Source organism: Arvicanthis niloticus, chromosome 9 (assembly GCF_011762505.2).
Source record: "Arvicanthis niloticus isolate mArvNil1 chromosome 9, mArvNil1.pat.X, whole genome shotgun sequence".
Lineage (NCBI taxonomy): Eukaryota > Metazoa > Chordata > Mammalia > Rodentia > Muridae > Arvicanthis > Arvicanthis niloticus.
The window spans coordinates 81,119,005-81,133,974 of record NC_047666.1 but is presented as its reverse complement, the minus strand read 5'-3'; the positions used below and the strand labels follow the sequence as shown (position 1 = coordinate 81,133,974).

At 39.8% G+C, this 14,970-nt stretch overlaps 1 protein-coding gene across 11 annotated transcripts in view; it reads left to right on the top strand.

Annotated features, from left to right (window-relative positions):
• Positions 1–14,970, top strand: part of Sox5 (SRY-box transcription factor 5) — a 943,910-nt gene that overhangs the window by 555,391 nt on the left and 373,549 nt on the right. For 2 of the 11 annotated variants that reach the window (XM_076940820.1, XM_076940812.1), the window contains exon 1: positions 13,963–14,147. The exons of 5 other annotated variants lie outside the window; for them this stretch is intronic. In XM_076940820.1, the coding sequence (XP_076796935.1) occupies positions 14,110–14,147 (38 nt within the window). In that variant the 5' untranslated portion in view covers positions 13,963–14,109. Of the gene's footprint in view, positions 1–13,884; positions 14,148–14,970 lie in introns of those variants that run through there. 4 more of the 11 variants (XM_076940821.1, XM_076940813.1, XM_034512436.2 and 1 more) reach the window with 4 other exon arrangements.

Genomic DNA, 14,970 nt, shown 5'->3' with positions numbered 1-14,970 from the left:
TACATATGAGTTTCCTTTAAAGTCTTCTAAATTCAAATATTTATTTCTTATATCTTGATTTCTTTCTACATCCATTTAGAAAACTCTAAAAGTACCCTGTAAAAAGAGAGATGTGCTTTTCCTACTCACTGACAGGTTAGTTTAATGTGTGTATTTTTATTAAGTCTTTCTTGCGCTCTCTCTCTCTCTCTGTCTCTCTCTCTCTCTCTCTCTCTCTCTCTGTGCTTCCTGTGCTCTCATCCCTCCCTCCCGATTTTTTTCTTTCTCTCCCAAAGAATTTCAAGGCTAAAACCTCTGGAGACTTGTATAGCCCTGGCTGTCCTGGAACTCACTCTGTAGACCAGGCTGGCCTCGAACTCAGAAATCTACCTGCCTCTGCCTCCCAAGTGCTGGGATTAAAGGCGTTCGTCACCACTGCCTGGTTTCTTTTATTTTTTTAACTACCTAGTTACAACTAGATTACTAGAAAATTGGTCTTATCTGTAGACTGCCTACACACTGGGGAAGGGGAAAACGCCTCAGTGGTTAAGGGCAGTGGCTGCTTTGGCAGAGGATCTGGGTTTGGCTCCTCGTGCCCACAGGACAGCTGCCATCCACGTGTAACTGTAGTCCTCGGAGCTCCAACACCCTTTTCTGGCCCCCATGGACACTGTACATGTATGTAGACATACATTGCAGACAAAACACCCATAAACATCCATAAATTTAAAATTTAAAGCACTGTATAATTTTATTACAAAAATTGTCCATTGAATAAACATGAGTCCTTCACTTCCCTGTGCTATGTTTGTTCTTGGGCAGTTGTAATGTAGGTTCAGGATAAAGCATTTTTAAAGGCTCTCTAATGTTTAACTTAGAAGCCTAGTCTTCCTTCCTTGACACTGTAATGTGCTCCTGTATGGATGTATACTTTTAAGAATCAAGAAAATATCTGCTTTTATAATGTTTAAACTGTGGATGTATAGCCCAAATCACATGTGTATCAGTGAAAAGCATGGTCTCATGTATTCGACAGGCATTACAGATAAAGATAAATAAGAGACACTTACTATTTGAAGTGGTAGGATACAACTTAATCTGAAAGTTCTGTGATGATTTTGTAGTCCAGTAGTACTGTTGACCCTGTGTGTTATCAGGATGTCAGTAAAATGGTTTATTTATTGTTGGGCTGGGTTAACAGTTATTAACATATGCATTTGGGATTGTTTTCTCTCTTACATACTTACATATACTCCTTGGAGACTCTTGTATGTGGCAGTTCCATTTGCCTTGCAAGTAATGTCTTACTTTGCTTGAACTAAAAGAGATTGTATGATATGTGATGTCTATATTACATGTGATGTCTATGATATGTAGTGTCTATGATATGTGGTATCTGCATAACATGTGGTGTCTACATATGATATGTAGTGTCTTTATTATATGTTGTATCTATATGATATATGGTATCTGTATGATATATAGTGTCTATGATATGCGGTATTTATATGATATGTGATATCTATATCATATGTGGTGTCTGTATGATATGTCATATCTATAGGATATATGGTATCTATATTATATGTGGAGGCTATATATGTGGTGGCTATATGATAGGTGTGTCTATGAGATATGTGGTGTCTATATAGGATATGTGGTGTCTGTATGATATGTGGTGTCTGTATGATATGGGGTATGTATATGATATGCGGTGTCTTTATGATATGGGGCATGAATATGATATATGATGTATGTATGATATGTGGCATCTGTATGATATGTGGTATGTATATGATATATGTTATCTATATGATATGTGGTATTTATGATATGTATAAGATCTGTGGTGTCTATAAGACACATGTGGTGTCTGTATGACACATGGTGTCTGTATGATATGTGATGTCTGTATGATATGTGGTATATATGTGATATGTGGTGTCTGTATGATATGTGGTGTCTATATGACATGTGGCATCTATAAGATATGTGGCATCTGAATGACATGTGGTGGCATTATTTCTTCCTAGCCACACTTTCAGAATACCAGGAGGAAGAGCAACTATTAGGTCTTTTTCATCTAATGTATTTATCTTGTTTGGATGAGATCGTTGTTATATGTTTTTATATGTTATATGTTATATCTTTTACTGGGGTGTGGGTTTCTTTGTGAATGAATCACAGAGCTCAGGTTGCTTATGAGGCTCTGAATTTGGCATAAAGTCACATAATGGTTTTTACAGAACTATATAGTCAAACAACAGGAAAATCCATCAAAGAGAGATGTAAATGGAACATTTTTAGAGCAAAAGTAAGATTTGACTCATGGTAAGGGCAACAGTGAGCAATTGTGTTCTCAGTCACCTTAAATGCAATCAAAATGACAGTGACAGTGACTATCTAATTGTGAAAATAACATCTGGCCACTTGGACAAATGGAAGGAAAGTTGGATTTGACAGGGATTATTACCATTGTGAAATTAATAGTGACATGCATTGAATTATGGACACCAAAAGCTATCCCTTCATTGTTTTTACAAATATTTATAAAAACTTTCTTTTGACTTTTGTCCTCTCTTAAAAACTGTATTTTCATGGAACTGTTTCTGTTTGAATAACTTGAAACTGTTTTATAACTGAGGCATTTCTGATAGGTCGTACACTTGGTTAGCTCTTCAGCCTTTCTTATGGAAAAGGTAAATGAGGAGAGAGAGAGAGAGAGAGAGAGAGAGAGAGAACACGAACCCAGGCAGTATGGGACTGACGTGACAAAGATAATTCATAGCTTCATTTTCCCTGAAATAGACCCTGTTTTGTTGTTGTTGTTTGTTGTTTTTTTTTTTTTGTCTTTTAGAAGGATCCCATACCAGTAGCTACAAACCTCTCCATTTCATTGGCTTTTATGCTTTGTAGTTTTTTGTTTTGCCCATATTTATAACACCGTATTTAATACTTAAGGATCTCTGTATTTTCTTTCACAATTGATCACGGTCCACAGTAATATTTCAGTGTTCAATTTTGGAGTTTCTTTAAGGTATCATTATGACTATCATGTTAAATACAACATAACCTACCAGCTTTCACCCAAAGGCCCTAACTTTAAACTTGTGACAAGGATGCTGCTATCTCTTCAGTTTCCCTCCTTGCAGTGGTAGTTCTTACAGTTTAGGAACATTTAAAGCAGGCTTTTTCCATGTGAGTGTGTGAGTGTGTGTGTGCTCATGTGTATGTAGATGCACATGCATGTGTATTCAGGTGAAGACCTGAAGTCATTATCTTTCTTGATTCTTCTCCTTCTTATGTACAGAGGCAGAGTCTGCTGTTTGAACCTGGATCAGCTCCACTCAGCCCAGCTACCTAGTTTGCCCCAGGGATTCTGTTTCCAAAACTAGAGGCAGGCCACGTAAATGTCTGCTCTGCTTTCATTTGGGTTCTGGGCGACCAAGCTCCAGTCCTCGCTGATGAGTGACTAGGGCTTTGCCTGTTAAGCCAACCCCAGTCCCAGGACATGCACTCAAAGACAGAAGGTGCCGTACCTTGAGAATATGATTAAGAAGTGGCCTGAGCCATGCCAGTTTCCTTGCCCAAGTTTAGGCTTCAAAAGTCCTTTGTATTTTCTTTAAGTAGAGATGCCCAGGAATCTGGGGCTGCAAAATTGCCTTCGGGATAAGTCACTAAACAGGCAAACTCAGGCTGCAGAGTCCAGGTATAGGAGAGTACACAGACAGGCCCAGGAGGTCTGGAATCTAGTGGTAAAGGCACCAGTGAAAATTATCCTAAAAAATCAGGAGAGAGGCTTGGGCAATGTACCCAGCAGTGGTGTTCTGTTAGACAAAACATCATTAGTAAAGACACTGCAGACTGAGCAAGGCCTCCAGTCTGATGAAGCAGAGACTAGGCAGGATTCGGACACACACCAGGGAGTAAAGAGTCATATATGATGTGTTCAAGACTTGTATTTTATAAATGCCATCTCAAATCTGAGTTACGCTGAGTGTTATTATCATAAGTGAAAGCTTCAGATGTCCTGACATGTCAAATGTAAATGTATTACAGCCCTCCAAAAGCACAACCGCCCAACGTATTATTAATGGAATTTAATAAACATTGTATTCTGTTGATGGGGATGTACTCAGAAATACTTTTCAGTGGTTTAGTTATATATGCTTAATTTATAAATACTGAGCTACTTTAAGATGAGCAGTAGACTTGGGCCCGTGTAGTATTCCATCCTCGCCTTGGGCCCTAGTCTCTGCCTACTGAATCAGCAGCAGCTGACCTCCGCTGCCACAGGCCTTGGCATGTTAAACCACTTTGGATGTATAACACCTTGCACATGCCGAATATTTTCCTGACTAAGATGATCAGATATGAAGTCCCAACTTGTATGTGTATTGGATATTCCCAAATCACTATTGATAAACATCTCTTCTGTAACCCACAAATAGATGCTATCTGTCCGGTTTTTCTGTCCATAAACAACCCCACTCTCTGTGAATAGATGTTGTTTTTCTTTTACCTGTTACATGGGAGATGTGGGGTGTCTGTGGGTCGACACTGGTGGGTCACTGTACATTGCTTGATTGTGCTGGATTGGGTTCCACTTAGCTCCTAATCTCCTCTGGGTCTAAGAACCAGGCTGATGAACTAGAATACCCAGGAAATGCCGAGAGTAGATGGGCTGTATCAAGCATTCATTTAGAAAGCTTTTGTCTTGTTTTGAAACAAAAGCACATAGCGAAGATGAAGTGTAATCACTGGAGTGGGAAGTAGACTGTGTTTGTATAGAAATATTACAAGGGAGAGAAGTAATGACTTGGGGTTGTGTAATCTACAGTGCACCGAGGTCCTCATTTCTTGGCAAACAGGCAAAAGACACAGATATCATCACCCTGGATGTGAAACTGAATTTTCATTGCAAAGATAGACATTTGGGTCTGTTTAATAATACTTGATTTTTTCTTTGAAAATTTGTTCTTTGTTTTCTTTGTTATTGGGATTTTGCTATTTTTTTTTTTTTTCTCATTGATTTCAAAGAACTTGCTCATCTCAGAAGTTAGCTGCTTTCTTGGGTGTAGAAAGTGTCCCATAGCTTTTGATGCTTAGGCCACACAATGTCACTCTCTGCTTTGGGTTTTATATTGATTTATTAATCTTTTATTTATGACTAGTGAATTTTGATCCAATGTTAGTAAGAGCATCTCATTCCTAAAATTCTTTTTGATTTTGTTCATGTTCCTTGCTGGTGATTTGCGGCTTTATTCTGGCATTTATGTCTTATTTTCTTGTGGAATCTCCATCCCTGCTCATGTTCAGTGTGGGTTCCAGACTGCATTGGTTAAGTGGCAGTGTGTGATTTGCATGTAAAAAGTGTGTGTGTGTGTGTGTGTGTGTGTGTGTGTGTGTGTGTGAACTTCTTTCCTCTGTATTCCCTATTTCATCAGGTCATGGTTCTATGTGGTTCTAGTTTCCAGAAATATGGCTCTTGTCATCAGACATTTTCAAATTATCCTTCTTTATGTTGTAAGAAAAACATTTACAGAAACTTTGTACTTTAAACACATGTCTATATTTTAGTTTTGAATTTGTTAAACTGATGTTTAACATAGAAAGGATTTAGTTTTATGAAAGGGGCATGATACTACCTATCTATCCAGGAACTTGGTATATCTTTGCATATTTTTTCCAGAAAGTTTATTTTTACCTTATTTATACTTGAGCATCATATAGCATGTGAGGGGTCCTCAGAGGCCAGAAAAAGGTATTGGGTCCTTAGAACTGGGGTTACAGACAGTTTTGAGCTGCCAAATGTGGGTGCTGGGAATTGAACCTGGACATTCTAAAAAAGCAACCGGTTCATTCAAGGATGGAGCCATCTCTCCAGCCTCCATCTCTCTCTATTGTTTATAAAACTCTCCCCAAACAAGTCTTATATGTAAATAAAGTTATGTTCAGATATTCTGTTTTGGAGGTTACTGATTTTAGTGTCAGCCCACATTTCTGATAGTGGTGTGCTATATATATTAATGAGTGTGGCACTGTGTATTATTAATACTAATGTGAACACATACTGCATATGACTGTGTCTCTCTCTCTAGTTTTGAAATTCTCATACTGCTTCCAGGGCTTTGTGGCTGACTTTATGATATATATTTTATTGAGCACATAAGAACTGTATCTAAATGCTGCAGGTTTGGATGTTGGGCATCTTATGTGGAAATCATATTTCTTACCCAACCCCCCAGGAGCATTTGTCATCACACAATGGGTCTTTGGTCGTGTTTTTTTTTTTCTCTTGTTACAGCCAGGCTCCCTGGGTAGCACACTGGCTCTACATTCATAGTCAAGTAACTCGCATTCAAATCGTCTTTTCCTCTTATCGGGTTGTGTAATCCTAAACCGGTTAATTATTTTCCCCGTCCTTTCTTTTAAAAATTGTGGAGAAAAAGTAAACAAGGGAATCTTTGTAAATGTTGTAGGTTTCTCCTTACTATAAGCCAGGTTATGAAGCCCATATCCTAACAGGTCATAATTTTATTTTTATAAGTTTATTGTTTGATCTTCATCTTCTATTAGTGCTTTGCTTAGGTGCATTCACTCTGGATTTTTCTCACAATATGATATTCCCTAACAAAATTCAGGGCATACATTCAATAGAAGAAAGATATTTTATTCTTCATGTCAAGAATAATGACTCAGCTGTGAATATTGACAAAAATGGAAGTTGGTTTCTTACACCAGGAAAAAAATTGTGATTTTGTTTAGTTAATATGACCGTGGACTGTGGTACATCTGACAGACATTGAGCCTTTTAGTCTGTGTCTAGTCTTCACGCAAGGTTTACAAGTGAGGATTTCTGATTGCAGAGCCATTGGGTTTGTTTTAGCGTCAATTAACACTGAGGCCTTTGTTTAAACAAATAATAAGTATTTTACCCCCAAATAGTTCTTCAACTTAGGGGAAAATGAAGAGATAACAATGATCCTTTCCCCTCTGCTTGTAAAGGTGTGCATTTAAATTTTAATATTTTAATATACACAGAGAGGGTTTTAAGTACAACGTAAATTAAAGAGACTGCATTTGTCTGTTGAATAATTGGACTAGTGCATTCATTTGGAAATGTTATTTTTTTTCAGCCTGTATTCAATATGACTGTTTTCCTAAATTGTGGCAGTAACTGATTTTTGTGGAAAATGACACAAAAATAAAGTAGCAGTCAATTTGGCAGTGTTTCACAGTGGATCCATAGCATTCGTGTGAAAATCTAGATTTTTTTTTTAAAGCACCATTTGCCTTTCAGAACTTTCAATGCTGCACTCTTTTCGTTTCCTCTTGAAATTTTCATTTGTTGCTTTCAAATTTTGGATTAGGGCAGAAATCTTTCTATGTCCTAACTCTCCGTTCTTTGTCAGGAATGAAGGATTCCACATGGGAGGTCTACATTGAACCCTACCCCTTAGAGCTCAGGGACTCCAGATGAAGGGGTGGCAGGAATAATACAAGTGCTAGAGGGGATGGAGGACCCCAAGAGAACAGGGTCCTCTGAGTCAACTGGGCAAGGCACTCATGAGCTCACAGAGACTGAGGTAGGAAGCAGAGGTCCTACATGGGCTGGCATCAGGGCCTCTGCATGAGCCTTCTGGCTACTAGCTTAGTGTGTTAATGGGACTCCTGACTGTAAGACCAAGTGAGTCTCTGACTCTTCTCCCTGCTCTTGGGAATCTTTTCTTTCTGTAAGTTTGTCAAGTCCAACTTCAGTATGATGGTCTTTGCTTTACCTTATAATATTTTATTTTATCATGTTTCATTATCTCTTCGAAGCCTGTTTTTTTCTAATGAGAGACAGACAGGGAGCAAATCTGGAGGGGATGAAGGTGGGGAAGGAACTGGGAGGAATAGAAGGAGAGAAAGCTAATCTGTATATATGATCTGAGAAAAGAATTGCTATTTTTGCATATATATATATATATATATATATATATATATATATATATATGAATGATGGCGTCAGATCCCCTGGAACTGGAGTTACAGACAGTTGTGAGCTGCAATGTGGGTGCTGGGAATTGAACCTAGGTCTTCTGGAAGAGTAGCCAGTGCTCTTAACCACTGTGCCATTTCTCCAGCCTCTAACTATTTTCAATTAAAAAAAAAAAAAAAACTGAAAAAACCCCTACTTTTCTAGTCTCTTCTTAAATGAGATAATACAATAAAAAATATAATTATATTTATTTGAAAAATGAAATTTCTGATATTAATGATCAAACTTGATTTTCTTGTATGTATTATACAGACAAATGAATGTATAGTTAATACTTACGCCACACCTTAGCCGGTCAGCCTAACCTGTTACATGTATGGATAGTCTTACAGACTTTCAATCAGCATAAATACAATTGAAGAGACAGAAGTCTTATTTTGGAAATTGTAAATTTATTTATCAAAAGCAGACTGTAGAAGAAGGACTTGAGAATGGGGAAAGTGGTAGAGACCAATTGTTCAGTGTTAAAGAGCTAGCTCATTCTTAGCAAGGCAGGAGCAGGAGACTCTTCTAGAACCTAGGCTTTCATATTTCACCCTCTCTTGGCTCTGTGTGAGAGATAAGCACAACAGAGATTAATAGATAACACCCTCACATATAACAAGTAATATCTATATATCACTCAGGACACATTCAAAGGAGGGTAAAAAAGACAGAGAGATGTAGTTAACTTAAGAACAAGAGTATTGTCCAAGTGTTTTCCTATGAACCAGGTTTAGTTCTCAGTTCTGCCTCAATTAGTTACCCTAAAGAAGCAGTGTAAAGCCAGGTACCATGGTGTTTCTGTAACCCAGACACTGAGGCTGGAAGATTGATATCAGTTGAAGGTCAGTCTACACTGTGCAGTAAGATCTTCTCTAAAAATGAGAGGTATATACATAATAAAATATAGATTATAGTGTGTAGATATTCCCTAATGATGAAAAACCAGAGCCATGCTGTTTGGGATAGGGCTGCCATTAGCTCTTTTGCTGATTCTAAGTAAACTTTCAGCACAGTATGTTCTCTGAATCTCTTAGCAGGTTAAAATTTTCTTAAGTAGAACTCTGGTAGCCATTAAAGGAATGGCCACAAACGAGTAGCTTCTCTTCCGGTAGGTTCTGTGAATTCTCCACTTTAAAGTCAGAAGTGTTCTGACTTTTCCCACCAGAGGAACTGTCACTTGTCCCTGTGCACGTTCACTGTCTGACACCACACAGAGCTTACCTGTGGCACAAGGGGAAAGGATTGTGTATGTTGAGTGAAAAAACATGATTTTTCATAAATTCATCCCGTATAAATTCAGCGTAAACTTCAGTTAGTCTTACTTTGTTAATTGAGATTTTTTTTCTGGATTAGATGATTTTGATAGAAAGATTCTATTATATGAGTGGGCATCAGGGAATCAATTGATGTGATAAAGAAACCTTCAGAAATCATCCATAAAGAGGGCAGCATTGAGAGAAGAATGTGTTGTCATCATGATACAAGAATAAGATTGGTCAACTATTTTAATAATTGTAATAAATAACCATCTTAAAGCTAATTACACTTTCATTTGTTAATTTTATGTACCATGTCTGGTGTGTGTGTGTGTGTGTGTGTGTGTGTGTGTGTGTGTCACAGCATGTCACAGCAGAGGTCAGACAACAGCTAGTGGGAATTGGTTCTCTCTTCCCATCATGTGAGTCCCAAGGATTGAACTCTGTCAGGTTTGACAGCAATAGCTAAGGCCTCTTGCCTGCCCAAGTAAACATCCTTTAAATCAAGACATTTGTGAGAATGGGCTGGTGTTTTCTGTCTCTGTCGTTGTCTAAAATGTGAGTATTCTCTTAAAATTACAACGTACTCATTTATGTTGTGAAATTTTCCCTAATTAGGTGTCCATCAATCATGATGTCAATTTTAATAGGACAGTGTCAGCTATATAACTAGTTGAATATCTTCACTTGTTCAAATAATTGACAAAATACTATAAGTTTATTTAACATGCATTATGTGATAGTCATAAAACACTTAGGCCCGTTAACATTTAGTACAAAATAACAATGTTCTTAAATTAATATACTTAATTTTAAATACCAGGTTAACTTGGTTAGCAACATTGCCGGATGTACTCAAAGAAAAGATTTTGACTAAATATTTGGGATATGGGTGTTTTTTGGTTTTGTTTTTGTCTGACATTTTAAAATTGTGGTACTTCTACTTTGTATTATAGAATTCAAACAAAATAAAACTTTAGAGGAAAATTTGAAAGTACTCTTTATAGCTCCTGGCAGATCATGCTTGTAATTTCAACAAGCAGGATCTGAGGCAGGAGAATTGTGAGTTCAAGAACAGGCTGGGCTCCACAGTAGTAACACATGAGACCTATCTAAAAGAAGAAGAAGAAGAAAAAAAAAACAAGTATGTACACACTATTCAAATATTAAGTACAGTTTTATTATAGAGACCAGAGTTTATAAATTAAATTTGAGTAGAAATTTCCTGAAAGCCTTTAGGGTCCCACACAACAGTGGCACCATCAGTGAGCCTCTGTTCAGCTATATGTTTTGAAGGGTTGCTTCCTCTTTCTGAGGACACAAGTGACCTGGGGAATAGACTCCTCAGCAGCCGTACGATTTCACTTTCCCTGAGCCCACGTGTGAACACTGGCAGAGCTCGTGGGGTAGACAGAGGCTCCGGCCTATGCTGTGGAACTACTTGTGCTAACCTACCCAAGTGGAGCTCCTGACAGTCTTACAACTATTCATTCTTACTGTCAGGATGGGCTGGCCATTTTTTAAGGGGACACATTTTCTTCTCGCTTTTTAATCTGTCTCAACTCAACTCTTAAAACGACTGTGAAAAAAATAAATATATATAATTTTAACGTAAGCATGTGTGTGTGAGTGTGTGTGTGTGTGTGTGTGTGAGTGTGTGTGTGTGAGTGTGAGTGTGAGTGTGTGTGTGTGAGTGTGAGTGTGTGTGTGAGAGTGTATGTGTCCCAAACTCATGGCGACTCTTGGCTTTAGCATGGGAGTTTGAACTCAGTTCCTCCTATTTTTCACAGCAAGAGTCTTACCCACTGAGACATCTCCCCAAACCCAATAATTTGTTTCAGATCCAAAACTGACATTCAGACCACTCTGCAATTTCTCTTATGTTATTTGTATTTATTTGACATCTGTATGCTTCTGAAGTGTATATATTGCATGGCTGTGTCAACAACAGAAGCTAAAGAAGATCTTGTCTTACAGTAGGGTTGGTTATCAAAATACTTTCTTACCTGTGCTGTGACCTTCAGGATTAGAGCATCAAAGAACAGCCAGTGGCAGATGCTGTAGCAAGACAGCAGCTGGGACCACGGGATCACAGCATCTCGCCTTATGGCCGTTATCTTCAGTTCTAGCCTTCTGCTGCCACCTTGTCTCCTCTTCTGTCCCCACTCTCATGATCCCCTTTGCCATACCCTTTCTCTTGCTCCAGTATTCCCTCTTGATCCAAGACAAAACAGTATTCACTAGTTATCAAAAAAAAAAAAAAAGAAGAAGAAGAAGAAGAAGAAAAGAAATATTTTAAACATATATAACCCCAGAGTTCCTATGACCATCATTAATAGGAAAAAATTTTTATTTAATATATATAATATATATACATATATATTATTTACATACGTATATAATCCATCAGAGTGCGTTAGGAGATGGGTCTCTTAAGGGATTAAAAATAGATATTTATGATAAATGCCAAGACTCTCTCATTTTTATATGTAGAAGTAGGTTGGTGTTGTAATAAAAAATAACTTGAGGCTAATGGCATAAAAAAATAATGAGTAATATCCTTCCCCTTCCCCAACTGCTGAAATGAGAACCAAGTCATTTTGACACATCCCTGTTAACAGCTTTCAGGGTGGGTCTTAACTCCGTGTTTTGTTAGTGTCTTAACTCCATAGTGACATACTCAAAGCCTACTCTGCCTTGAGCATGTGTGCGTGTGTGTGTGTGTGTGTGTGTGTGTGTGTGTGTGTGCGCGTGCGCGTGTATGCATGCATGCACGCATGCACGCTGGTATGCATGTTTCTAGATCTCTCCTGAATGCTGGGTCTGATGATTAAGTTATTTTCGACTTTGTCCCCAAATTTCTTAGCTCTGAATAAAGAGTAAATACTCCAGAGGGAGCAAAGCAATCAGAGATTTTCACTCAGAATATGTGTATGGTGTGTCATTGTGTATGTCTGAAAAAGTAAACTTACTGTCTGCCTGTCGCCAGGATAAAAAAAAAGTGGGACCTAATCAAACTGCTGTGGGGTCAACCCTTGTGGTTTTAAAGGCTCTTAATGTTATCCAGCTGCGAAATAAAAGGGACTGGGAGGGGGAAGGTGGAAGGAGTAGAGGGGGGTTGGTGGGGTGGGGGGAGCCTATGGAAAAGCACAGAGAGTCTGGCTTTTATTTTTATTTTTTTTTAAGTGAGTTCAGTGCCAGCCTGGACATTGGGTGTGCGGACTATTGAGCCATTGTCTCTCCCATTTCCAGAGTAGCCCCCAGTTAATCACTTCAGCTTTGAAGGGAATTTCCTCGTGGAATTCTCCACAGAAAATCTAATCAACTGACCTGCCCTCTCAACAATGGAAGGCTTTTTTTCCCTCTCTCTCCCTTATTGGGGCGGGCTCTGTAATGTAGCCTTTTGTGCACAATGAACCCTCCCAGTAGGAGTGGAGAGCATGTGTGTGTGTGTGTGACTGACTGTGTGTGTAGAAAGCGTACTATCTTGTGTTGGTAAATGTGTGCTTATTCCGTAGCCAGATGCTGCCTCACATGGGGACAGCCACCATCCCCTTGTGCCTATGTAGGTGCCTCTGTCATTCCATGTCAAAGGTACATTACCTGATTACCTTCCTCGCCTGCCAGATTTTTATCTAGATAATTGGAACTGCTTTGGAGACTGTGCCTTGCCAGCCAGCTTAGGGTTTGGAGAGCCAGAGTTTGCCCAGCTTATCTGTGCCTGCCTGGACGGAGGAAATTAAAGAGACCCAGGGCTGGGGGGCACACCGGCTCTGACCTGCCTGAGCTCCCCAGCCATCGGGAGCAGGACACTGGACTGGTCAGGCCATCTTCTGGTTGGGGTTTGAGATTTTCCTGCGCTCCTGCATGCTGTGTCTGGCATGCAGATACCTGCTCTCCTCCACGCCTGGTTTCTGGAGTTTGAAGCTACAGAAACTTTGCCTGGGTTGCCAGGACATTCAGAGCACTTTGTGGAAAGCGAGCTAGCACTGAGCCCGACAGAGTGAGTGACAGCCTGTTTACAGGTTTCCTTGAAGGGGCCTCTGCTATATTTCAATCTGTCAAAGTTGCTTTTCTTCCCTTAGAACAATGCCTGATTGTTGTGTGTGAGTGAGTGAGTGAGTGTGTCTGTGTGTGTGCGTGCGTGCGTGCGCGAGCACACCCATGCTTGTGTGTTTCCGTGTGCGCTTGGAGAGAGTGGGGGGAGTGAGGAATAACAATTCTTTGTGTAAAAATGCTGTGACTAATGTGTAATCATTTTGCTTAATTAGTTAATACTCACAGTTTGATTGGGGCTCCGTTATTACAAAGTTATTCTTTAATCAGCCCCAAATGTATTTTGTACAATGATACTGGTGTGCTTGCATGCGTGTGTGTGTGTGTGTGTGTGTGTGTGTGTGTGTGTCTGTGGTGACTTTTATTATTTAGAGGAGAGAGAGAGCATGAGAGACTAGTTGACTTCTACCATTCAGTGATGTCCAGGAGAGAGAATTAAGAGGAAAGGACGGGCGCCCGGAGGTTGTCTAATGCCTGGCAGTCGGAGTGTGCGGCTGTGCAGAGGGGGAGTCGCCAGACCGCTGCTGGAAGTGTACTACCCCTTTAAGAGAATGGTCAAGGAGTCCTAGGAGAGAGAGAGAGAGAGAGAGAGAGAGAGAGAGAGAGAGAGAGAGAGAGAGAGAGAGAGAGGGGGGGAGGGGGGAGAGGGAGAAAGGGAGAGGGGGAGAGAGAGTGAGAAGAGACAGAAAGAGAATCCATTGGTTTAGAAGGTTTGGACTGACTTGACAGGTTCAGTTGGAGCCGATCATAGGTGGCCGCCGTGACAAAGGGAAACTGTGCTTTTCCAGCATGCTTACTGACCCTGATTTACCTCAGGAGTTTGAAAGGTGAGTACTGTTTGGTTTTTTTCCCCCCCTAATATACTGAAGTGCAAACTCTTCCATTTCACAGTAGTCTGTGAATCCACTGGAAGATGCCTCCCCCAGATTGTGTGCGTTGTTAACGCAGCTTTGAGCTCTCGGGTCTCTGCAGCCTTGGGAGCTGATTTCTGTTGTGGTTGCCCGGACCAAATTGAACTGATTTGCAAAGTCTCCTCCGAGCTTACTGCTAATGTTTTTAGGTTGCGTCGGATCACAGGCAGGAAATTAAATGAACATTAAGCATCTCTCTCCCCCACCCCCTTGCTGCTGCTCCTTTCCTCTGTGAGGTCCCCACTTTCTGCCTTCATTGATCCCCCGCACACCTTTTGTAGACTGCTAGCTTATTCAGTATCTCTTTCTCCTATAATTTCTGAAGTGACACAAGGCTTCAGCGGTGGTTAAAGCGGAGGCTGTTAAATTCCTGTTTGATCCTTCTGTTAAACTTTGGAAACTGCTCCGAAAAGCAGGACCTTTTGTTGATATGGGAGAGCCCGGCTGTTGTCCCCCCCCCCCCCCAAGAAAATTTAACATCACAGTTAAATATTAGTAGATGGTTCTCGAGGTGTCTGAAGAGGGGAAGAAGTGAACAAACAAGGCACCCCCTTTTTAAGTTTAGTGGCTACTTTTGTGCTCGCTGCCTTAGCTGAATTTTGATAAACTACACTTTCCGCTGAGCCCTGATGGGAGGGAGTTAGTGTATCTTTAATTAGTTGTTCCTATTTAGAGGTATGTGCAATTCCTTTCCATTTGATGTTGCTGCAAGTAGCATGGGGGTTTTTAAAGAATTTTA